Source organism: Procambarus clarkii, chromosome 11 (assembly GCF_040958095.1).
Source record: "Procambarus clarkii isolate CNS0578487 chromosome 11, FALCON_Pclarkii_2.0, whole genome shotgun sequence".
Classification (NCBI taxonomy): Eukaryota; Metazoa; Arthropoda; class Malacostraca; order Decapoda; family Cambaridae; genus Procambarus; species Procambarus clarkii.
Genome location: NC_091160.1, coordinates 2,445,209 through 2,472,485, shown reverse-complemented (window position 1 = coordinate 2,472,485; position 27,277 = coordinate 2,445,209). Strand labels below are relative to the sequence as shown.

General features: G+C 43.9%; 1 protein-coding gene across 1 annotated transcript; it reads right to left on the bottom strand.

Annotated features, from left to right (window-relative positions):
* Nucleotides 1–11,301: 11,301 nt before the first annotated feature.
* Nucleotides 11,302–23,895, bottom strand: LOC123752825 (uncharacterized). Its single transcript, XM_045734862.2, has 3 exons — nt 23,748–23,895; nt 12,271–12,476; nt 11,302–11,451 (listed from the first exon to the last, which is right to left on the bottom strand). The coding sequence occupies exons 1-3, from the start codon at nt 23,770–23,772 to the stop codon at nt 11,302–11,304; spliced, it is 381 nt and encodes a 126-aa protein (XP_045590818.1). The 5' UTR covers nt 23,773–23,895.
* Between the last annotated feature and the right edge of the window lie 3,382 nt (nt 23,896–27,277).

Genomic DNA, 27,277 nt, shown 5'->3' with positions numbered 1-27,277 from the left:
TTTCAAATGTAGATATGATAGAGCCCAATAGGCTCAGGAATCTGTACACCAGTTGATTGACGGTTGAGAGGCGGGACCAAAGAGCCAGAGCTCAACCCCCGCAAGCACAATTAGGTCAGTACAATTAGGTGAGTACACATACACACACACACACACACACACACACACACACACACACACACACACACACACACACACACACACACACACACACACACACACACACACACACACACACACACACACACACACACACACACACACACACACTGGGGAAGTAAGGAAGTGTTTACTTGGGGAAGTAAGGAAGTGTTTACTAGAGTTGGACGTGACGAAGGCTATAGGCCCAGATGGAATCTCCCCTTGGGTTCTAAAGGAAGGAGCAAGAGAACTGAGCCTACCACTCTCCATAGTGTATAACAAATCACTGGCAACAGGGGAACTGCCAGATATTTGGAAAGCAGCTAACGTAGTCCCGATATACAAGAAAGGGAATAGACAGGAGGCACTGAACTACAGGCCAGTGTCCCTAACCTGCATACCATGCAACCTGATGGAGAAGATTGTGCGAGAAAAACTAGTGGAGCATCTGGAGCGAAGGAACTTTGTAACACAGCATCAACATGGGTTCAGGGATGACAGGTCCTGCCTCACAGGGTTACTTGAATTCTACGACCAGGCAACAAAAATAAGGCAAGAAAGAGAAGAGTGGGCAGACTGCATATTTTTGGATTGTCAGAAAGCCTTTGATACAGTGCCACACAAGAGGCTAGTGCGATAGTTGGAGATGCAGGCTGGAGTGAGAGGGAAGGTACTCCGGTGGATAGAGGAGTATCTAAGCAACAGGAGACAACGAGTCTGTGTGAAAGGTGAGGTCTCAGATTGGCGAGACGTCACAAGTGGAGTCCCGCAGGGGTCAGTCCTTGGACCTATACTGTTTCTGGTATATGTAAATGATCTCCCAGAGGGTATTGATTCGTTCCTCTCAATGTTTGCCGACGATGCAAAAATTATGAGGAGGATTGAAACAGAGGATGATAGTACGAGGCTACAAGATGACCTGGATAGACTGAGTGAATGGTCCAACAAATGGCTGTTGAAGTTCAACCCGAGTAAATGCAAAGTAATGAAACTAGGCAGTGGAAACAGGAGGCCAGGCACAGGATACAGAATAGGAGACGAAGTACTTAATGAAACAGACAGAGAGAATGATCTAGGAGTTGATATCACACCAAACCTGTCTCCTGAAGCCCACATAAAGAGAATAACGTCTGCGGCATATGCGAGGCTGGCTAACATCAGAACGGCGTTCAGGAACCTGTGTAAGGAATCATTCAGAATCCTGTACACCACATATGTAAGACCAATCCTGGAGTATGCGGCCCCAGCATGGAGCCCGTACCTTGTCAAGCACAAGACGAAGCTGGAAAAAGTCCAAAGGTATGCTACTAGACTAGTCCCAGAACTAAGAGGCATGAGTTATGAGGAAAGGCTGCGGGAATTGCACCTTACGACACTGGAAGACAGAAGAGTAAGGGGGGACATGATCACAACCTACAAAATCCTCAGGGGAATTGACCGGGTAAACAAGGATGAACTATTCAAAACTGGTGGGACGCGAACAAGGGGACACAGGTGGAAGCTGAGTACCAAAATGAGCCACAGAGACGTTAGAAAGAACTTTTTCAGGGTCAGAGTAGTTAGTAAATGGAAAGCATTAGGAAGTGATGTGGTGGAGGCTGACTCCATACACAGTTTCATATGTAGATATGATAGAGCCCAATAGGCTCAGGAATCTGTACACCAGTTGATTGACGGTTGAGAGGCGGGACCAAAGAGCCAGAGCTCAACCCCCGCAAGCACAATTAGGTCAGTACAATTAGGTGAGTACACACACACACACACACACACACACACACACACACACACACACACACACACACACACACACACACACACACACACACACACTGGGGAAGTAAGGAAGTGTTTACTAGAGTTGGACGTGACGAAGGCTATAGGCCCAGATGGAATCTCCCCTTGGGTTCTTAAGGAAGGAGCAAGAGAACTGAGCCTACCACTCTCCATAGTGTATAACAAATCACTGGCAACAGGGGAACTGCCAGATATTTGGAAAGCAGCTAACGTAGTCACGATATACAAGAAAGGGAATAGACAGGAGGCACTGAACTACAGGCCAGTGTCCCTAACCTGCATACCATGCAACCTGATGGAGAAGATTGTGCGAGAAAAACTAGTGGAGCATCTGGAGCGAAGGAACTTTGTAACACAGCATCAACATGGGTTCAGGGATGACAGGTCCTGCCTCACAGGGTTACTTGAATTCTACGACCAGGCAACAAAAATAAGGCAAGAAAGAGAAGAGTGGGCAGACTGCATATTTTTGGATTGTCAGAAAGCCTTTGATACAGTGCCACACAAGAGGCTAGTGCGATAGTTGGAGATGCAGGCTGGAGTGAGAGGGAAGGTACTCCGGTGGATAGAGGAGTATCTAAGCAACAGGAGACAACGAGTCTGTGTGAAAGGTGAGGTCTCAGATTGGCGAGACGTCACAAGTGGAGTCCCGCAGGGGTCAGTCCTTGGACCTATACTGTTTCTGGTATATGTAAATGATCTCCCAGAGGGTATTGATTCGTTCCTCTCAATGTTTGCCGACGATGCAAAAATTATGAGGAGGATTGAAACAGAGGATGATAGTAGGAGGCTACAAGATGACCTGGATAGACTGAGTGAATGGTCCAACAAATGGCTGTTGAAGTTCAACCCGAGTAAATGCAAAGTAATGAAACTAGGCAGTGGAAACAGGAGGCCAGGCACAGGATACAGAATAGGAGACGAAGTACTTAATGAAACAGACAGAGAGAATGATCTAGGAGTTGATATCACACCAAACCTGTCTCCTGAAGCCCACATAAAGAGAATAACGTCTGCGCATATGCGAGGCTGGCTAACATCAGAACGGCGTTCAGGAACCTGTGTAAGGAATCATTCAGAATCCTGTACACCACATATGTAAGACCAATCCTGGAGTATGCTCCCCAGCATGGAGCCCGTACCTTGTCAAGCACAAGACGAAGCTGGAAAAAGTCCAAAGGTATGCTACTAGACTAGTCCCAGAACTAAGAGGCATGAGTTATGAGGAAAGGCTGCGGGAATTGCACCTTACGACACTGGAAGACAGAAGAGTAAGGGGGGACATGATCACAACCTACAAAATCCTCAGGGGAATTGACCGGGTAAACAAGGATGAACTATTCAAAACTGGTGGGACGCGAACAAGGGGACACAGGTGGAAGCTGAGTACCAAAATGAGCCACAGAGACGTTAGAAAAAACTTTTTCAGGGTCAGAGTAGTTAGTAAATGGAAAGCATTAGGAAGTGATGTGGTGGAGGCTGACTCCATACACAGTTTCATATGTAGATATGATAGAGCCCAATAGGCTCAGGAATCTGTACACCAGTTGATTGACGGTTGAGAGGCGGGACCAAAGAGCCAGAGCTCAACCCCCGCAAGCACAATTAGGTCAGTACAATTAGGTGAGTACACACACACACACACACACACTGGGGAAGTAAGGAAGTGTTTACTTGGGGAAGTAAGGAAGTGTTTACTAGAGTTGGACGTGACGAAGGCTATAGGCCCAGATGGAATCTCCCCTTGGGTTCTAAAGGAAGGAGCAAGAGAACTGAGCCTACCACTCTCCATAGTGTATAACAAATCACTGGCAACAGGGGAACTGCCAGATATTTGGAAAGCAGCTAACGTAGTCCCGATATACAAGAAAGGGAATAGACAGGAGGCACTGAACTACAGGCCAGTGTCCCTAACCTGCCAACCCGTTCTCACACAAGACAGTACATATATGACTAGTGCTTAAAGTCAATATGTGGAATGTGATTTAGTACATATGTGATATATTCCCAGTTAACTTTTTTACCAAGGCTCAAACTCTTCCTCACGTACCAATTTACGTCCCACAGTACTCGTCCATCAACGTAGATAGCTGAATAGTCGTGATTGGTTCAATTATAACGAAAATTGTAGTTTTCAGGTCCCACATGGGTTGTGAAATTCACCTACTATTGTCCATGCTCTTATAATATTACAGATCAGCTACATCCTATTGAAGGCTCGTAGTTTTGTTTTGAGAAATATTAGTTGTTCTTAGTAAATTATAATAAGCACAATAAATTATTACATAGAATAAGTGCTTCACCAATCAATATTATATACCATAGTTTGTGCTTTAGAAATCTTTAAAGAATGTTTTGTAGGAACGCTAACAGAAAACGATGTTATGTTGGAATGTATATAGGGTAAACTACTGCAAACAGGATGGTATGGTGTGGATTATTGGAAACTATAGGATTAGTATAGGGTCCACTACCACCTGTTAGGTGGGTAAGGGGTTCAATAACACCCGCAGGATGAGTATGGGGGTCACATCCACCCACAGGAATGGTATGGGGATCACTTCCACCCACAGGAAGGGTATGGGATCCAATACCATCCACTGGATGTGTATTGCGTCCACTACCACCGACAGGATGGGTATGGGCTCACAACCACCCACAGGATAGGTATGGGGTCCAATACCACCCACAGGATGAGTATGGGGTCCACTATAACCCACAGGATGGGTATGGGGCTCCAACCACCCACAGAATAAGTATGGGGTACAATAACACCCACTGGATATGTATGGCATCCATTGCCCCCACAGGATGACTATAGGGTACAGTATCGCCCACAGGATTAGTATATAGGGTTCACTGCCGCCCACAGAGTCGGTATGGGGTCCACCGCCACCCACAGGGTCGGTATGGGGTCCACTACCGCCCACAGGGTTGCTATGAAGTCAACTACCGTCCACAGGGTCGGTAGGGGTCCACTACCGCCCACAGGGTCGGCAGGGGGTCCACTGCCACCCACTGGGTCAGTAGGGGGTCCACTGCCGCCCACAGGATCGATAGGGGGTCCACTGCCGCCCACAGGGTCGATATGGGGGGGTCCACTACCGCCCACAGGATCGATAGGGGGTCCACTGCCGCCCACAGGGTCGGTAGGGGGTCCACTGCCGCCCACACGTTCGGTAGGGGTCCACTGCCGCCCACAGGGTCGGTAGGGGGTCCACTGCCGCCCACAGGATCGATAGGGGGTCCACTGCCGCCCACAGGGTCGATAGGGGGTCCCTTACCGCCCACAGGGTCTCTATGAAGTCAACTACCGCCCATAGTGTTTGTATAGTGTCCACTATCGCCCATAGTGTTATTATGGGGTCCACTACCCCTCATAGGGTCGGTATGGGGGTCCATTACTACCCACAGGGTGTGTCTGGGGTCTATTTTGGCAATACTGCTTTTCCAATCTCATTTGTTGTTCAATGTAAAATATTTGTTGCTCGACTTGCAACAATTTATATATATATATATATATATATAGTATAGTGCCTTTGCAATAATGTACCAATGTGTGTATTTTCATAACTCGTTTTAAATTGTTGAAAAATAAATAACTACATTGTGAATGCAAGTCAATGTTTACATGCTAAATCAGAGTTGCCAGATTCCGCTTAAAATAGCAAATTGTGCTTATTTTCAAAGCTTGAGAATTTAGCTTTAAAGTAGTTAAAAAACTACGAATTTCGCAATTTGCTATGTACTTTAGTGTACTATTTTAAAATAAGGTTGGTTTTTAAGCTGCAAGTCATATGAATCTCAAAAAAAGTATATTATTAACAATCTTATCTCCATAGGTCACTAGTTTCTGTAAATCAGATCTGGTAACTGTAGGCCAAGTACTGGAAGACTCAAGACACAATGTGTTGAAGCTATTCTCTTTGAAGAAGTCATCTCGACAGGATCTTCCAGCTCCAGCTATAAAACTTCACCAAACATGGATCTACCTAGTACATCAAATGGTAAGGAATTACTAAACTGTACAAAGTTTTATGCTAGAACATTTGTTACAGAATTGTCCCTGTCAGGGACAATTCAGTCCCTATTCTATGTGTACTCCATCACATAGTGACGGAGTATGTGGGAATAATTTTGTTGACACTGTCCATTTTGTCAATTCTACAACAGCAGATAATATGAATTCCCAGAGATATTTGTAACTTGAGATACTTGGTTTGGTTTGGTTAAGTTAGGTTAGGTTAGCCTAACCCAGTAAATCCTCCCCGGCTAGAATATAAACCCCGGACAAAGTGCTCGTGAAATGCCAGGCATTTGCAAATATGAGGATGTGGTTGATTATATTATATTCTTTTCTATATCATAGATGTTCAATATATGAAAAATATTTTAGACTTAAAAATGGACCCCTGAGGTACTCAACTTACCACATTTCTTCATATTCATTCCCATTTAGTATGACCTTTTGCTCTCTTTGTTTTAACTATTGTTTTGTGCACTTTACAATTTTTTTCATGAACCTGTAATTTCCTTGCTAGTCTTCCATGTGGTACCTTATTAAAGTCTTTAGCATAATCCATGTATACTACATCCACCGGAAACCCTTTATCTGAGTACCATGTTACCATGTCCCAAAAGTGAGGAGGTTTATAAGGTAGCATCTGTTTTTAAGAAGACCATGGTGTGTCGATTGAATAAGATTGTTCACTGAAAGATGGTAAATGATTCCCTCCCTTAGGATTTTCGCCATGAGCTTGCAGATGTGTTATACCTAGCTGATCGGACATTAGTTTTGTGCTTAACTCTTTCTGCTTTTTTTTTAAATACTGTAAGGGTGAAATTTTCATATTTCAAATCTCGGGGTACTATCCCTTGGTTCAGATATTTTGTGGAAAGTATTTTCAGCAGTATTCATAGTTCTTCTGTCAGTTTATTTTCCTTTATAATTAAGGTTTGTTTTCTTTTGTACCATAGAAAGTACCACAGAAAGGTGTTATAATGTTGTGTTAGCTTTTCTGTACAATTTTTCTTTTTTGTTTGTATAAAAGGCTATGCAATGAATTCAAATATTTACGCTACCAATCAATTTTTCAGATAGATCATCGGATTTTGACAGTATGCTGTACATACCAGATGTTCCAAAAATAACTACAGACAACAATAATGGTACTGTGTTTACTATTTTTATACTTTATTTATAGGAAGACAAGTTCAATCAATGAGCATTTTAATATATCATCAAAATTTTCATACATTTCTTTCACTTTGTTACACTTGTAAAAACTTATTCTTAGCTATATTTATATAAATGTTAATACCACTGTTAAATGAACATATTGATTTGTGTCCTTATTAGTTATAGCTTATTTATGTTGACCCAGCACCTTACTAAAGGGATTACCTTAACTTGTGTCACTATCTCTCTAGGGGGCTCCAGGTAGGCAGTATAGGTAATGCCACTAACATGCATATCATTATGGGAAAGTCCATAATTTAACACATAATTATAAGTAGGTAATTTGTAGCAAATTTTAAGATTATTAATAGGTACATTGTAGCATAATTTTGCATAAGCATAATTTTCTTGTTTTGTTCTTGTACTTTTCCTTCGAACACTATTATTTTCTCTTCAGAATTTCACCGGAGAATAGCAGTGATGACTAGAGAACATCTTGAACGTGAGTACCAGAAAGCACGTGCTGCAATGATACAAAGAAATGAGTACTTGAAGAGACTCTTAAACGTGGAGGAACCAAACTCAATAAAGGTGACAAACAAGAAACAGAAAAAAGATAACATACAGGATGTATCACACATTAATTCAAAACAAAGACCAGCTGCACCCCAATCTGATGGTAATCTTCTATTATTTTTTTAACAATATTTCTACAGCTGTTATTTGTGTACTTTCCAATAATATTTGTTGCCTATTTTTAAGTGTATGCTAGACAATTATGGAGATTAAATTACTATAACACTGAACAACTTGGTAGCATAAAGTTAGTTATAGTAATATCTTGAGATTTGTCTGAAAATATTAATACTTGTATACAATTTGCAATTATGTACCATGCTTAAATCTTCAAATGTGCCACCCAGACATTCTGCCTGCTATACTTTCACCACCACACATTCAAAATGCGGGCTATTCTACTAGTGGCAGAACGTACACTCAAAGTTATTTGGCAGCTGGTGAAGAAACTTTGGAATCATTTGATGTTGGTATGTCCCAACATCATTTGTTGGTATTTAAATGAGGGTTTATTTAATGGACACACGTCATAAATATTATGTACCAAAATTGTGCTTAATGCCTATGAAATTTTGTTTAACATATTATACTAATCATTCCTTTCACTTACAAATTTTTCTTACTAATTTGTAATCCCATATTTCAAAGTACTTGCTGCAGAACTTGAACAAATTAAAGATTCTCAGCCAAGTGTTTCTGACTGGCAAAAAAGAAGAAAAAATGCAGAGATTAATTGGGGAGAAAGCAGGGCAATGCTGTTCGATTGGACATTGTCTGAGTTGGGTGTTCCAGATAAAGGTAAATTAAATATTGCTGTGTTCATTAAGGTTATACTGTATAATAAGCATCATATGCAAATTAATGACACTCTATTAATACATTTAGACTTAAGATTGTTTAAAATGTTAGGTATACAGTATTTAAAATTAGTATAAATAATTACCCCTTTTTTCATCAGGTAAAGTTTGTGTACAATGTACAAATTGTGAGGCAAGCATCAAATGTGAAGACTGTTTTGCATTTTTGTGTCACATTTGTGACCAAATGCAACATTTTCTCATGCCTTTCCACCACAGATTATATTGGAAAAATGGCTTTTATGAGCCATTAGACCCGACACAAACTGAGTGCCCTGAAGGAAATATCTTTCACTGGAGTAAGTATACGATACCTGTATAAAATCCGTACTTTGTTCCGAGATTACTTCTACTTCCCAATCCCAGTCTAGAGCTACGATTATCTTGGTATAACAAAATAAAATGAATAAATGTTTCATTTCAGTCATTACAACATTTGGAGAAGTCTTAAAGTTTAAACCTGACACTTAGTTTTATAGATTGATTTAATCGTCTGATTGTTTCTTTTCTGTGAATTTCTCAGTCATTATCTGGAGAATAATGTCAATATTTTGTACAATCAAGAAACAATGAAATATTCAGTCTGAAATTCTTTTCCATAAAACTCATTTTGTCAAACTGTCTTCCTTTTCTTTGTTACCAGAACCTGTTGTACCAGCCCAACCACCAAATTCTTGCCCCAACTGCACAGATTGCAAGTTTAAAATTTCAAGCTCCAGCAATCTCTGCATCTTCATCACTATAATGGGTAAATAAACTTTAAAATTTACCCTTTTATTTCCATTACCGGATATTCCTGAATCACAATACATTTTGAAATTTTTGTTGCTATAAATGTTAATTTTTACATCACTATTTTAGCAAGTCGCCACACCACTCAATGCACTGTATTTTAAACTACAGGAAGGTATGACCTCTATACTCCAATCTATACATGCCACTGTGGATATGAGCATCAACAACTAGGCAAGACCATGCACAAGTCTGGTTTCTATTCATCATTAGGAAAGAGCAGCACATTCTACAGCACCAGTCTGCTTGAATCATGGCACCATATAAAAAGAAATTGTCCCGGAACATCATTTCGGGCATTAGTCACTGCACTGGAATCCTTTGGTGCTTCTCGTGGGCGTGTATGTTTTGATACCGTTATTCTTAATATTTTCAGTTTTATATTTCAATACAAAAATTATCAAAATTTTGTAGTAATGTATATTCATTTATTAATAATTAGTTTTTAATTTTGTTCAAACACAAAATGGAATGTTTTTTTTTGTTTATTTATCTTATGTCATAATATGCATTTTAAATGTCACCATCTAAAAAATTCTATTCCTAGATTGGACCCATTAATTATATAACTTCGAAGAGAGTGTTCTTCGAATGGCGATTCCAGCAATATGAGCTGAGAAAAATTAGAGGAGAAGCTGACAATGAGTGTCCTGCTTGTGATAAAACCCCTTTAGCAGTACATATTGATGGCAACAAGAAGCTGTATCGTTACAACAAAGTTGGGAGGTAATAAAATGTGCTTTACAGATACTTAATGTATAGTATTCTTTTGTTCTCTACACACACTATATTATAATGAATTATATTGTCTTCAAATTAATGTTCTTATAAATAAAGTATGCACATATAAATATACATTGTCATATGAAATATTTTTTAACTGAGTATGTCTTTATAGTTTGCCTTTCAATTGCATCCATATCATCATTTTATTTATCTAACACCATGTAAATTTTTGTTTTATGTAAAATTTAGCAGTGCATCAGAATTCTTCAAATAAAACATTTTTTGATACCCCATTACCCATTGTTTAATATTATAGTGGTTACAGACAATAAATAATTATTTCTGAATTATCATTGCAGAGGTATCAGAAACCCCTATTATTCTGATAGTATCTTCAGCAAAGATGAAGATGTTCAAGCTCATGTTGGCACTATTCAGAGCTTGAAAACTAAGGTGAGTTTTATTATATATTGAGAAACCTTCAATTTTACCTAATAACTGTTTGGCGACTATAACATATGGTGGCCATTTTTGTATTTTTTCATTATAGTTTATATATATTGAATAAGGAAATATAACCCATAGAAATTCTTATGTGCAACAACAATGCCTATCGCGCAAAATAATCTCTACCTTCTACCCGTCCTACATAATTATAATCATGCTCACCAATTGGTTATTTAGTTACTATAAATATTTTTGTTTAACAGAGTAAGCACACGTGTGGAGTGTCTACATGGAAAGCTGCTCAAAATAAGCCTCTTTCATTCCAAAGTTTGGATGAAACAGGAATCAGCATGGCCTCCTGTCGACATGGTATTATCCTCCACACCTTGAATATGTATCAAGGAGAGCTGTACAGTTATGCCCACTATTTGCAAATTATGTATTTCAAATACGTAAAGTTTATTTGTCAAGACATAATTTGCAAATATTGGCCATGGGCCTTAACTGTGGCTCAGAAACAATCACATTTTCACATTGGTCAAGCAAAGCCATTTTTAGGAGTCCTACATGCAAAAGGACATGCTTGGTATTGTCAGGTAAATAAAAATATAACATTACATTTATGTATACTAATGTATACATTTATGTACATTTATATACATATGTATATATATATATATATATATATATATATATATATATATATATATATATATATATACATATGTATATATATATATATATATGAGAGAAAATAATAGGTGGTGATATATTTATATATTATGTGAACTACTTACACAAAAAGAAGTTAGTGGTGAAGATCTTCTTGTCCTCTTCTTGTATTACGTTGTTTGGTAGGATACCATGTGTCACCCGTGCTGGTCCTTTCTTGTAATAGATAACGATTGATTCATACCCACAGCCACGCAGATATGTTAGCTGAAAAGCAAATAATATTTAAACAATAACACTATCTGGGAAAATGCAACAAAATAAATGTTTGAAGCATAGCTGGGCATGTGCAATAGAACCCATAATAGAATCACAATACCAGAAATAAATATCTTTGATATCCCCAGAGTCAAAGTTATTCTGTGTAAATACTCTATGCAAATAAAGGGACCTTGTCTATGGAACTCACTCGCTAACAAATTTAAAAACTGTCCAACTTCTGCCATTTTAAAAAATAAAACCAAAAAGTACCTAAATTTTTTCTTGATAGTTTCCTAACTAGTGTATTAAACTCGCACTGTATCTTATGAAATCCAATGCCAGAATAAATGTGCCTAAACCATACAACTTTTCCATTGTAATCATTGCTATCACCTTATATCATGATTGTTATATTGAATGCATATCTTACTATATTATACCTTGAAATATTCCTCAAATTATGCTACAATTTATATGTTGATAACCCTCAAATTTTACTTTAATGTACATAGTAATCTTTGTGATACTTTCTTACAATGTACCAGCCAATTTTTTCCATTTAAGCTTTAAATTGCCTATTTAAAATTATCTGTTAGATTAAGGACCTGCCCAAAACACTATGTGTGCTAGTGGCTTTACAAGAATGTAAAAACATCAATGCTATGTACTCTCATAATCCCAGTGTGCTAACTTGTATATAAATAAATAAACAAATAGTATGTAAGTACTGTACAGCATTATTCATGTTGATTCTATACCTTATCAAGCAAGTTCAGCATAAGAAGAATACAAATGAATACAACAGATGTAGACAAACTTCAATACCTGATTTTCAATCCTTCGTAGAACCCGGCTTGCTGTATTTCGTTCTAAAGCCTTCTTGCCTTTAAGTAGAAAACGGGCTTCCTCTTCTTTCTTCATTAATTCTCTACTGTTTCGGAAGTCACACTGGCAGAACTTGCAAACATTGCTTCGGACATGCACACATTGTTTGCAGTTTGTGCATCTCCTCAAGAATTTTCCCTGAAAACCTGAAGGAAATAGTTTCTAATAAAATACTTATATTCAAATGACCTATGCTGCAAAAATTATAAGTTAAATTGTTGTTAAAATGTACTACAGTAATTAAATATATTATTTAAATTATGAAATAATCTACATTAACACTAGTGAGAGCAATGTTAAAAATTTTAGGACTGCATCTGGAAATAACTTTAATTTTGGATGTGATTAACCATGCTGTAACTCGTATAACAAAACTGAGAGGAGTTGAATCCAACAGCCTGATTGACCAGGCTGTTAATTTCAAGCGAATACTATATTATTGGAAGAAAAAAAAATTATATATATATATATATATATATATATATATATATATATATATAACTGAAAACTCACACCCCAGAAGTGACTCGAACCCATACTCCCACAACTGGTATGTACAGGGACGCCTTAATCCGCTTGACCATCACGACCGGACAATAAGGAAGTGATAGCCGAGGCTATATGAACCACTTCCCCGCCGGCACTCGGATGGTAATCTTGGGCATAGCATTTTATCAAATCACCTCATTCTTTGGGGCACACGTGAGGAACACAAATGCAAACAAGCCTGAATGGTCCCCAGGACTATATACAACTGAAAACTCACACCCCAGAAGTGACTCGAACCCATACTCCCACAACTGGTATGTACAGGGACGCCTTAATCCGCTTGACCATCACGACCGGACAATAAGGAAGTGATAGCCGAGGCTATATGAACCACTTCCCCGCCGGCACTCGGATGGTAATCTTGGGCATAGCATTTTATCAAATCACCTCATTCTTTGGGGCACACGTGAGGAACACAAATGCAAACAAGCCTGAATGGTCCCCAGGACTATATACAACTGAAAACTCACACCCCAGAAGTGACTCGAACCCATACTCCCACAACTGGTATGTACAGGGACGCCTTAATCCGCTTGACCATCACGACCGGACAATAAGGAAGTGATAGCCGAGGCTATATGAACCACTTCCCCGCCGGCACTCGGATGGTAATCTTGGGCATAGCATTTTATCAAATCACCTCATTCTTTGGGGCACACGTGAGGAACACAAATGCAAACAAGCCTGAATGGTCCCCAGGACTATATACAACTGAAAACTCACACCCCAGAAGTGACTCGAACCCATACTCCCACAACTGGTATGTACAGGGACGCCTTAATCCGCTTGACCATCACGACCGGACAATAAGGAAGTGATAGCCGAGGCTATATGAACCACTTCCCCGCCGGCACTCGGATGGTAATCTTGGGCATAGCATTTTATCAAATCACCTCATTCTTTGGGGCACACGTGAGGAACACAAATGCAAACAAGCCTGAATGGTCCCCAGGACTATATACAACTGAAAACTCACACCCCAGAAGTGACTCGAACCCATACTCCCACAACTGGGGACCATTCAGGCTTGTTTGCATTTGTGTTCCTCACGTGTGCCCCAAAGAATGAGGTGATTTGATAAAATGCTATGCCCAAGATTACCATCCGAGTGCCGGCGGGGAAGTGGTTCATATAGCCTCGGCTATCACTTCCTTATTGTCCGGTCGTGATGGTCAAGCGGATTAAGGCGTCCCTGTACATACCAGTTGTGGGAGTATGGGTTCGAGTCACTTCTGGGGTGTGAGTTTTCAGTTGTATATAGTCCTGGGGACCATTCAGGCTTGTTTGCATTTGTGTTCCTCACGTGTGCCCCAAAGAATGAGGTGATTTGATAAAATGCTATGCCCAAGATTACCATCCGAGTGCCGGCGGGGAAGTGGTTCATATAGCCTCGGCTATCACTTCCTTATTGTCCGGTCGTGATGGTCAAGCGGATTAAGGCGTCCCTGTACATACCAGTTGTGGGAGTATGGGTTCGAGTCACTTCTGGGGTGTGAGTTTTCAGTTGTATATAGTCCTGGGGACCATTCAGGCTTGTTTGCATTTGTGTTCCTCACGTGTGCCCCAAAGAATGAGGTGATTTGATAAAATGCTATGCCCAAGATTACCATCCGAGTGCCGGCGGGGAAGTGGTTCATATAGCCTCGGCTATCACTTCCTTATTGTCCGGTCGTGATGGTCAAGCGGATTAAGGCGTCCCTGTACATACCAGTTGTGGGAGTATGGGTTCGAGTCACTTCTGGGGTGTGAGTTTTCAGTTGTATATAGTCCTGGGGACCATTCAGGCTTGTTTGCATTTGTGTTCCTCACGTGTGCCCCAAAGAATGAGGTGATTTGATAAAATGCTATGCCCAAGATTACCATCCGAGTGCCGGCGGGGAAGTGGTTCATATAGCCTCGGCTATCACTTCCTTATTGTCCGGTCGTGATGGTCAAGCGGATTAAGGCGTCCCTGTACATACCAGTTGTGGGAGTATGGGTTCGAGTCACTTCTGGGGTGTGAGTTTTCAGTTGTATATAGTCCTGGGGACCATTCAGGCTTGTTTGCATATATATATATATATATATATATGTAGAGGTGACCCACGTGTTACAACAATAGTACAGTAATTCACCTGGAACTGTCGTCGTAGGGAGAGGAAGGGCTGGTAGGGTAGGTGGAGCAAGTCTAGGCTCCTCAGGAAGGGTAGGACAGAGGGAATCAATGCCTCTTAGGGGTCCTATGGGCACATATCCTAAGTGCCAGTGGTGCCGGGCAGGCGTCGTCCGCGTTGGGTCACATGCAGTTCAAATCTGGCCCACTCGGCCTGCGCGGGCTGCCGTGCGGGTAGGCCGTGCGCCGTCGTCGTCCACCAATCAGGGCACAGCCCTGCCTATACTGTAAAATGTCTCCTTGGCGGGCACTTTGAATGTGGTTCCCTCTACACTCCTCCCGTCCCTATAGAACAACGGGTATGTTGGAGGGAAAACGTTTCACTATATACAACATGTCTTTTTTGTAAAAAAGTCTATTTTCATGAATGGGTCCTATTACAATTATTACCCGTATTGTCTTTGCACTATACACGAACTGTTTCAACATTGCATACACTACACTATTCCCTTTCCTTTTTTCTTTTTTTTTTTCTTTTTTTTTTTCTTTTCCTGCTCTTATGGCTCACACCGAGGACATGCATACTCTGGTTTTGACCGTACACTCGCCAGAGTCACTCCCACGCAGACCCCATGGAACCACTCCACGCACATATCGCATTGCACCATAAACTTTCCATCGTATGGTTGCCGACACACACAGTAAAGGTCCTTATATGGCCCTCCCACTGGGTCCTGAACCTGTGACATATGATGTTTAAACTTCTCAATCCAGCCCGGGCATGTACGGTCCTTGCACTTCTTTAGTTTATCATGATTTGCTGTGATGTTGTCATTCTGGAGCTTGACCCTAAATAAACAAGATGAGAACTTGTGGATGATGACGCCTGGGCCCTTCCACTGCGGTGATAGCTTCCGGCACTGCCCCTTCACCTGTGCGGTGTCTAGCAGGTAAACCAGGTCCCCTTTCTCATAGACCTGTAGCCGTGCCCGTAGGTCATAATCTCTCTTCATTCGTTCCTGGTTCGTGGATAGAGACTTCCGTGCCAGTCCATGCGCCTTCTCAATTTCCTTCTGCAAATTTGCTAGGTAAGGTACTGCATCTGATTGAAGTTGCACCTCCCGGGGGTACATTAAATCTATTGGCTGGTTGGTTTCCCAACCGAGCATTAACTTGTTGGGCGTGAACCCCGTCTGTCGGTTCACACTAGACCTGATGGCCCCTGCTATGTGTTGGATATAGGTGTCCCAGCTGTCATGTTGGGAACTGGCATAACACCGCAATGCATCCATGATGGTTCTGTTATACCTTTCCACCTGCCCATTCGCCGACGGCCTGTAGGCGGTAGTACGGGCCTTGTGGATGTGCATCAATTCGCAGAGCTTCGTAAACAAGTCACTTTCAAAATTCCTGCCCTGATCGGTGAAGATTTCAAACGGATACCCGAACCTGGTGAAGAACCCATCGAGTGCTGCTCGGGCGGTGTTCTCTGCCGTCTGGGACGGTAGTGGCACACACTCAATCCATTTAGTGAACTGATCTACCATTACCAGGAGATATTCGTTGCCTTTCGGAGTCTTAGGCAATGGTCCCAGAATGTCCAAGTGTACCCTTTCCATTGGTGCACCCGCCTGGTACTTAAGCAGCTCATGCCTGCTGGTCTTGGATGCTTTTTTGTTCATACTACAGTGGTGGCATGATGCCACGTAATTTGCGACATCCGTTGATAGCCCGTACCAGAAGTACCTTGCTTTGACCCGCTCCATTGTGCGATTCCGGCCCTGGTGGCCCATATCAGGTATATCATGGCACAGATTCAGTACCTCCTGCCTCAGGCTGCTGGGTACATACAAAAGCTTCTGGGCGGCTCCCCCCTGATCTACTTTGTGCCACCACCAAAGCCCATTTTCCATGAGGAGTGCTTCTTTGTTTAACCAGTAGTATTTTGTTGCAGGGCTGGCCCCGAACAGGTCCCCTTCTGTTGGCTGACGGCCTCCCACCCATTCTCTTACCATTCTCATGTCCGGGTCTCTCTCCGTCCGCTCCTGTAACTCGAGTAAATGCAACCCTAGCCTGTCCGCCGTTGTTCTGGTGATGATCCTAATGTCTACTACTTCTGGGGCCACTGCGTCTTCTTCCTTATACAGCGTCTCGGCAGGCTTTCTTCGGCCATCTTCACCAGGGTCCCATGGGAAGACAGCCAAGTTGGAATCCTCCGACCACCAGTCTTGAATAGGAGCTATAGTGCTCACGCGTCTAATCGTCCCCCGGATCTGAACGTTACATGCACATCTGAACGACCCCGTAGCCAGTGGGACGACGTCATCTACCGTCTCCTGGAAGGTTGCCCAGTTCTGATGTGCCCTGCGACAGTATGAGCATCCTCCACACGGCAGGTCCTGCACTGGCACGTCCTGGCGAAAGTGGGTACATGCCTGTTGAGTGCCTCCCTCCCTGGATAAAGAGTCTGCATTGTTGTGTTTTTTACCTGCTCTATGCTGGATTTTTAGATCAAATTGGCTCAGCTCCTCCAGCCAACGTGCTAGTTGGCCCTGGGGGTTCTTAAACCTAACCAGCCAGACCAGGCTGCCATGGTCAGTGCGTATGGTAAAAGGCCGCCCCAAGAGATAGTGCCGGAACAGCCTGGTAAACCTGACTACTGCCAATAGCTCTTTCCTCGTGGTGCAATACCTTCTCTGTTCTGGGGTCAATGTGAAGCTGGCATAAGCAATTACCTTTTCTTTCTTCTCTTGAACCTGTAGCAGCTCCGCTCCTATCGCCCAGTCGGAGGCGTCGGTGTCCAGGATGAAGGGGTCATGTCCATTAGGTAATCCCAGCACCGGAGCTGTAGTTAAGGCCATTTTGATAGCCGCAAAAGCCTCCTGATGCTTGTCTCCCCATTCGAATCTGTTTCCGCCGGTCAGTGCGTATAGGGGTGCGGCTAACTCTGCAAATCCCTTTATGAAGGTCCGATGGTAGTTGGCCAGTCCCAGAAATCTTTCCACGTCTTTGGATGATCCCGGCTTCTGCCATTTCACCACTGTGTCTATCGCCTCTTTTCCCAGTTCTAGTCCTGCCCTGCTGACCATCCTGCCTAAGAACTCAACCCGTTTCTTAAAGAGGGCGCATTTTTGTGGTTTCAGGCGTAAACCATAGGTTCTGAATCTCGCAAATACCTGTGCTAGGTTGGAGAGGTGGCTTTGGAATGAATCGCCCAGCACCAGGATGTCATCCAAGAATGCTAGCACAGTTTCCCAATTTAGCTCCCGCAACACCAAGTTCATAACCCTGGCGTAGGTAGCCGGGGCATTACAAAGACCAAAGGCCATTTTCTTAAATTCAAACAGTCCGTATTTCGTTATGAATGCCGTCTTCTTCCGATCTTCTTCTGCTATGTTGATCTGATAATATGCCGAGTTGGCATCTAGCTTCCTAAACCATTCGTTTCCCGCCAAGGTGTCCAGGCACTCATCGACTAGAGGGAGTGGGTACACGTCCTTTATGGTGCGAGAGTTCAACCCTCGATAGTCTACACACCACCGAACTGACGCATCCCTTTTCCTTACCAGAACTGGTGCCGATGCCCACTCAGACACTGACGGTTGGATGATGCCCGCATCGAGCATGCGCTGAAGGTGTCCTTTCTCCTCCTGTGCGAAGCATGCGGGTGTTCGTCGTATTTTTTGCTTCACAGGTCTTGCATTACCCGTGTCGATACGGTGAGATACCTCCTTGAATGATCCCAGGTCAAATTCACTTGCGGCAAAGATGTCCTGGAAGTTCCATAACAGGTGGGTCAGTTGGCTTGCCTGCTCTGCTGACAGCGTTTCCTCGACGTCCTGTACCATGGTCATCATATGGGGAGGTAATTTGACTTGAGTTTCACTTCGTACCCTCCCCACTGCCCTTGCTGCTACCACTGGGCCCGGCCCCGGTAAAATTTCCCATACTGCCTCTGCATTGGCCACATGCATCCGCCTCTTTAATGTGATATTCTGCCCTGTTGCGTTGAGTACACATACCTTCAGGAATTCTCCCTCCTGATGGAGTGTGCGAACCACTGGCACCTGCCCATCCTCCAGGGGCTCCACTATACACTGGGGCATACTTTTGTCCATTTCACATTTGACCCTGGCCACTGAATGTGGTGGGATAACAGTGTATTGGGACACTGCTACCTTAGCGATGCACGGAGCTAGGTTAGGGTCAGGCTCCTCTTTCGTCTCTAGCTTCATAGGAATCACCTGTCCCTGTAATATCATTTGAGACTTGTCTAGGGCTATACTAACACCGTATCTTTTCATGAAATCGAGCCCTAGCAACATGTCGTCTGCAATAGGCGCCACATACACTCCCACAGTGTATTCCCGTCCCGCAACCAGCAAGGAGATGGGGCCCACCAGTGTTCCCGTAAGGTGCATTTGTTTCCCCGCCGTGCTTAAGGTTATGTGTTGTATCACCTGGGGTGGTGGGTTCAACCGTTGATGGATCTCCTGGGAGATAATGGTGACCTCGGCCGCTGTATCCACAATCGCCTTGACCTCCACGTCCCCGATCTGGACTGGGATCCAAAACATAGAGCCGGATCTGAGCTGTCTGATGGTTATGTGATCTCTTCCCCCGTCCTGCTCTTCCGTGCCCGACGTCCCTTGGCCCGCCCCTATCGTGCTCTCCCTTTCTAGGCCTGTTGTACATTGGGTCGGAGTTAGGCCGACTGGACCGACCCATCCGTGTTTAAAGACTCTTTCTCGTCCTCAAATGAAACGCGCAGCTTGTTGCCCAGGGGGTCCCTGAGCCGGCGGCTTCCCTCCCCATCACTTCCCGGTTCCAGACATTCCCGAGCCACGTGACCCTCTTTCCTACATCTGAAACACTGCAGCGATCGCCTGGGAGATGGGGAACGACGAATATGCGGCGATATGATGGCCATTGTGAGACGCCTCAAACTCTCACACACCTGATCCAATTTCCCGCTGAGTTCTGAGACACCTGCTACCAAGACGTCCAATTTCGCCTCCGTGTCCATGGAAGATGAAGGACCCGAGCCTGCACTCGACGGGTGGTGAGTACCGGTTCCACGGCCTGCGGGACTGGTAGCCGGCGAGGCACCTGGTGTCGAGCGCCGAGAAGCGTCCTTACTCCTGGGTGGTTGCTCATGCCGGGAGTACCTGCCCACTGCATTCACTCTTACTGCTGGCCCTTGGGACCCGCGGCGGTGGGAGTCGTGCCTGCTTGAACTTGCGGAGCCGTGGATTGCTACGGCATTGTGCTGGAAGGTTTGGGCCCGGTCGATGGCCTCTTCCATTGACGAATTTCTTGCATTGGCAATGTATTCTGCCAGAGTCTTGTCCTGTAATCCCTGGCCGAATCTCATTACTGCGATTTGTTCCACTTCCCATCGTGGCACATGTTTGTAGGCCCGATGAGCCAAGTGGTGGGCCCTATCTGCCCAATCAGCAATATCTTCTTGTGGTTCCTGCTGGGCCTGGTTAAACTTCATCATGGCTACATCCAGAACTTCCCTATCGCCAAATCGCTTGATCATCTTATGCATCATGCGATTATAATCGATCGACGGTTCTCTGTCCAGTAAGCGATTGTAAAAATCACTTGCCTTACCCTTGAGGCACCATCCTAACTGTGTCAATAACGTAGGCCCGCTCCAGTCCTTTTCCGAGGCATAAGACGTGAAGCGGCGGTAGAAGGTGGCCCAATCTGACTTCCCGTCATAGTCCAACGCCCGAGGTGGTGTTCGGAAGGTCTCTTTCTGTTGGCGATACCCTGTCCGCCTGCTGCGGGATAGAGAGGCATCCGAATCGGAAGTCAGAGAGCTGTGTGACGAGTGTCGAGCTGTCCGTCTCCTTGATCGAGCCGATCGATGGTGGGAGGGGCTCCCCTGCCGAGTACCTTGCTGGCCACTAGCCCTGGCGTAAGCTGGTGACTGAGGTCGACGTCCACGTTGGCTGCTGCTGGTGGCACCCCTAGAGGAGTGGCGGGTTCCCGTTTCGCTGGACGAGGACGATGAACGACTTCCTGCCCCCTGACCTAAGGGCCCGGGGCCCTGTTGGGACGGGTCCACCTCAAACGATATAGCAGCCATCAACTCGGGTTTGGCCCGAAGGCGGTTGATATCATAAATGTTGTCCTCCGTGATCACATGGTGACGCCGAAACTTGATAATGCGAGCGGCCAATCTATCTCCTACACCCGGTAGCAGCTGCAGCTCAGCAGCCGAAGCAGAGTTTATCTTGATTAGAGCCATTGTGCTGGTGTCGAAAGTTAAAGCTCCGATATCGTGCCACACCTGGTAATAAGCCTTAGATCTGGGGCCAGGCACCTCACATGTATACCACCCCAAACAGAAAAACAAAACAAAAAAAACACAGACACCAATAGCCACACTTAAGGTTCCAATGTTCAGAGATAGAGATAAATGTTCCACAAGGAAAAATAAGCACTGCACAGTCAATAATGTAAATGATGGGGGCCAGGTGGGTTTCAAGCAACATAAAACACTGCACACTTAATTGGTACCTAAATCACTTGAGGCTTAGACAAAAACTGGGCACTTACTGCACTTGCAAAGCTGGAAAATCTGATATGGCAGGCACTTTGAGGAACTTTGACAAGCAATGTGCCTGATTTTCATAAGCACTGGGCTGAGGGTTCTCAAAAACACTTTTTTCAGGTGAACGTGTGGAACTGTGTGCAGGGCGGATCACCATCCACCTTAAATCTGGTATGAACACAAACTCACTGGCTCACTTAATGTATCTCTTTCCCTTGAGCCGTTACTTCTGTAGAAAGCCTAGAACAGGTTACGTCTAGCTAACAGTAGAAATGAGAAAATAACAGACCTGTAGCAAGCACCCTGCAGAGCTGGGACCAGCGTCGCTGTAGTAAACACGCTGGAGACGGATGCGCTCGGGAACGACAGCCTGAAATCCTCCGCGAGCGAATTCGTAAACAATACAGGTCGGGTATGCTCATGAACGGTGGCCCGTATTCCGTGTGAATGGTGGTACTCGTCTCCCCTTCTTCAAAGAACTTGGGGACCGCGGGAATCGGTGCTTGGGGGACAAGACAATAAAATGCAACAAATCCGGAGAAATAATCCGTATAAAACACTGATAACTGGAACTTATGGAGAATCTTGGGGGATTGCACGAGATGTGGAATAAAACATATGCACAAAAAAGACAGGGGTTGAAATATCTTGGGCACCGCTATTGAACAACGAACCGAAGAACATCTATGGTGCAACCAAAGCCAGTAATTCGAGACTGGAACCGTTGAACACTATCTAAGACGTCTTGACTGAAGTCGGCAGAACGATGATGCAGATATCTTGGCGAGGTCCTCTTGATCACCGCGTGGGAACGTTTACTCACTGCGCCAATGTAGAGGTGACCCACGTGTTACAACAATAGTACAGTAATTCACCTGGAACTGTCGTCGTAGGGAGAGGAAGGGCTGGTAGGGTAGGTGGAGCAAGTCTAGGCTCCTCAGGAAGGGTAGGACAGAGGGAATCAATGCCTCTTAGGGGTCCTATGGGCACATATCCTAAGTGCCAGTGGTGCCGGGCAGGCGTCGTCCGCGTTGGGTCACATGCAGTTCAAATATGGCCCACTCGGCCTGCGCGGGCTGCCGCGCGGGTAGGCCGTGCGCCGTCGTCGTCCACCAATCAGGGCACAGCCCTGCCTATACTGTAAAATGTCTCCTTGGCGGGCACTTTGAATGTGGTTCCCTCTACATATATATATATATATATATATATATATATATATATATATATATATATATATATATATATATATATATATATATATATATATATATATATATATATAATCAATATTGTAACTTTTTTTGTGTAATGACGTTTTCAAATAAAGTTAGATAAATATACACACATACCAAAAGAATAAGGGTGGTAGGAGAAGAAAATATGAAAGTGTTCAGTGAGGATCCACAAGGTCTTCTCTGAGTACTCTTTATTTTCTTCTCCGAGGCTATGGGTCCCTACACTTGCACCAGAGGTGGTACCCCTCATATATATATATATATATATATATATATATATATATATATATATATATATATATATATATATATATATATATATATATATATATATATGACAGTGTCAGATTCACCACCACCATCAAACACCACCAGCACCATACACCACCAGCATCATACACCAACAGCACCATACACCACCAGCATCATACACCACCAGCATCATACACCACCAGCATCATACACCATCAGCATCATACATCACCAGCATCATACACCATCAGCATAATACACCACCAGCATCATACACCATACACCACCAGCACCATACACCACCAGCACCATACACCACCAGCATCATACACCACCAGCACCATACACCACCAGCATCATACACCACCAGCACCATACACCACCAGCATCATACACCATCAGCATCATACACCATCAGCATCATACACCATCAGCATCATACTCCACCAGAATCATACACCACCAGCATCATACACCACCAGCACCATACACCAGCATCATACACCATCAGCATCATACACCATCAGCATCATACACCATCAGCATCATACACCATCAGCATCATACTCCACCAGCACCATACACCACCACCATGTCAAATGGACAGTGTTAACAAAATTATTCCCACATACTCCGTCACTATGTGATGGAGTACACATAGAACAGGGGACTGTAACAAATGTTCTAGCATAAAACTTTGTACAGTTTAGTAATTCCTTACCATTTGATGTACTAGGTAGATCCATGTTTGGTGAAGTTTTATAGCTGGAGCTGGAAGATCCTGTCGAGATGACTTCTTCAAAGAGAATAGCTTCAACACATTGTGTCTTGAGTCTTCCAGTACTTGGCCTACAGTTACCAGATCTGATTTACAGAAACTAGTGAACTATGGAGATAAGATTGTTAATAATATACTTTTTTTGAGATTCATATGACTTGCAGCTTAAAAACCAACCTTATTTTAAAATAGTACACTAAAGTACATAGCAAATTGCGAAATTCGTAGTTTTTTAACTGCTTTAAAGCTAAATTCTCAAGCTTTGAAAATAAGCACAATTTGCTATTTTAAGCGGAATCTGGCAACTCTGATTTAGCATGTAAACATTGACTTGCATTCACAATGTAGTTATTTATTTTTCAACAATTTAAAACGAGTTATGAAAATACACACATTGGTACATTATTGCAAAGGCACTATACTATATATATATATATATAAATTGTTGCAAGTCGAGCAACAAATATTTTACATTGAACAACAAATGAGATTGGAAAAGCAGTATTGCCAAAATAGACCCCAGACACACCCTGTGGGTAGTAATGGACCCCCATACCGACCCTATGAGGGGTAGTGGACCCCATAATAACACTATGGGCGATAGTGGACACTATACAAACACTATGGGCGGTAGTTGACTTCATAGAGACCCTGTGGGCGGTAAGGGACCCCCTATCGACCCTGTGGGCGGCAGTGGACCCCCTATCGATCCTGTGGGCGGCAGTGGACCCCCTACCGATCCTGTGGGCGGCAGTGGACCCCTACCGAACGTGTGGGCGGCAGTGGACCCCCCTACCGACCCTGTGGGCGGCAGTGGACCCCCTATCGATCCTGTGGGCGGTAGTGGACCCCCCCCATATCGACCCTGTGGGCGGCAGTGGACCCCCTATCGATCCTGTGGGCGGCAGTGGACCCCCTACCGACCCAGTGGGTGGCAGTGGACCCTCTGCCGACCCTGTGGGCGGTAGTGGACCCCTACCGACCCTGTGGACGGTAGTTGACTTCATAGCGACCCTGTGGGCGGTAGTGGACCCCATACCGACCCTGTGGGTGGCGGTGGACCCCATACCGACTCTGTGGGCGGCAGTGAACACTATATACTAGTCCTGTGGGCGATACTGTACCCTATAGTCATCCTGTGGGGGCAATGGATGCCATACATATCCAGTGGGTGTTATTGTACCCCATACTTATTCTGTGGGTGGTTGGAGCCCCATACCCATCCTGTGGGTTATAGTGGACCCCATACTCATCCTGTGGGTGGTATTGGACCCCATACCTATCCTGTGGGTGGTTGTGAGCCCATACCCATCCTGTCGGTGGTAGTGGACGCAATACACATCCAGTGGATGGTATTGGATCCCATACCCTTCCTGTGGGTGGAAGTGATCCCCATACCATTCCTGTGGGTGGATGTGACCCCCATACTCATCCTGCGGGTGTTATTGGACCCCTTACCCACCTAACAGGTGGTAGTGGACCCTATACTAATCCTATAGTTTCCAATAATCCACACCATACCATCCTGTTTGCAGTAGTTTACCCTATATACATTCCAACATAACATCGTTTTCTGTTAGCGTTCCTACAAAACATTCTTTAAAGATTTCTAAAGCACAAACTATGGTATATAATATTGATTGGTGAAGCACTTATTCTATGTAATAATTTATTGTGCTTATTATAATTTACTAAGAACAACTAATATTTCTCAAAACAAAACTACGAGCCTTCAATAGGATGTAGCTGATCTGTAATATTATAAGAGCATGGACAATAGTAGGTGAATTTCACAACCCATGTGGGACCTGAAAACTACAATTTTCGTTATAATTGAACCAATCACGACTATTCAGCTATCTACGTTGATGGACGAGTACTGTGAGACGTAAATTGGTACGTGAGGAAGAGTTTGAGCCTTGGTAAAAAAGTTAACTGGGAATATATCACATATGTACTAAATCACATTCCACATATTGACTTTAAGCACTAGTCATAAATGTACTGTCTTGTGTGAGAACGGGTTGCACGGCCGGAGTCAGTGATTGACTAAAGGGGGAATCTCTCTGGTGGACGGAGAATTCTGGTGTGGACTCGCCCAGTGATGGAGGAGTACCCTGCGGTAAAGTCCCAGCGAGCACATATGGAATTGTAAAGGGGATTTTATTTAACAAATGTTATTTGTATTTTGTTGGGAGATTATTTTATGGTAATGGAATTACAGGTTTAAGTATGATGGACGTGGTTCGTCCTTAGATGAGGTAGCAGCGATACATGAGGTGCTGCGAGAGAAATATACTTATTTGAGGACCCACTGATGGATGGTCACAGTAATTATAGACAAGAAGATTCATCATTAAGGAGAATTGTGGGTCAACAAGAGAAGCTGATCTTCAAGACGGTATTGAGAGGGCTGAATGGGAGGCAATATATGTTTGAGAGGTGAATAGATTCATGTAGCAAGCATGACACAATGAAAGGTGAGAGCGTTGATATTTCTTTAGGAGTAATAATTGACATGTACAAAGCCTAGCCCAGACGGCGAGGTGACTGATGCACCGAGGGTTGCTGAAGAGGAACAAGCAGCAGCCTAACAGAGACAATTAGATTGAATGCTGATCTTATGGAAGTGTGATGCTATTTTGACGAAACATACCTGATAATAATATTTTCTTATTTTTTCTTATATTCTTTGTAGTAAATATTTATCTGTTAGACAACTGAGTTTACCCTTGTCCTTATATTCAATATATCTATCAGCAGAATCGAGCTATTAGCTCTTGGACCCCGCCTTTCTAACCAATTTATTTTTCTTCTATTATATCTACAACACTTATTTCTCTCTAACACACACACACACACACAAACACAAACAAACACACAGAGGAAGAAGCCCGTAGCAGCCGTCTAACTCCATGGTACTCATTTCCTGCTAGGTGAACAGGCGCACCAGGGTGAAAGAAACACTGCCCATTTGTTTCTGCCTCTGCCCGGAATCGAACCCTGGCCCATAGAACTATGACACCAGAGTGCTGTCCACTCAGCCGCGAGGCCCCTTGACGGCTGAGGGGTGAAACCTCTTGTGAGGGTTCCTTAGAGGAGAGAGAAATAATTGCAGGCCAGACGACAGCATAAAGAAGCGGTAGTGAACCCCACACTCATCCCATGGGCGGTAGGGAACCCCATACCCATCTCATGGGCGGTAGGGAGCCCCATACCCATCCCATGGGGGTAGTGAACCCCACACTCATCCCATGGGCGGTAGGGAGCCCCCATTCCCATCCCATGGGCGGTAGTGGACCCCATACCCATCCCATGGGGGGTAGTGAACCCCACACCCATCCCATGGGCGGTAGGGGACCCCATACCCATCCCATGGGCGGTAGGGGACCCCATACCCATCCCATGGGCGGTAGGGGACCCCATACCCATCCCATGGGGGGTAGTGAACCCCACACTCATCCCATGGGCGG

Bases quoted from the DNA above. Each gene is read 5' to 3' on its own strand.
- LOC123752825 (XM_045734862.2), bottom strand. From the start codon at position 23,772: ATGGATCTACCTAGTACATCAAATG. The intron at 12,477-23,747 runs GTAAGGAATTAC...TATTTCCTTCAG, and splicing joins TCTACCTAGTACATCAAATG to GTTTTCAGGGAAAATTCTTG. The intron at 11,452-12,270 runs GTATTGAAGTTT...TTTGCTTTTCAG, and splicing joins TACGAAGGATTGAAAATCAG to CTAACATATCTGCGTGGCTG.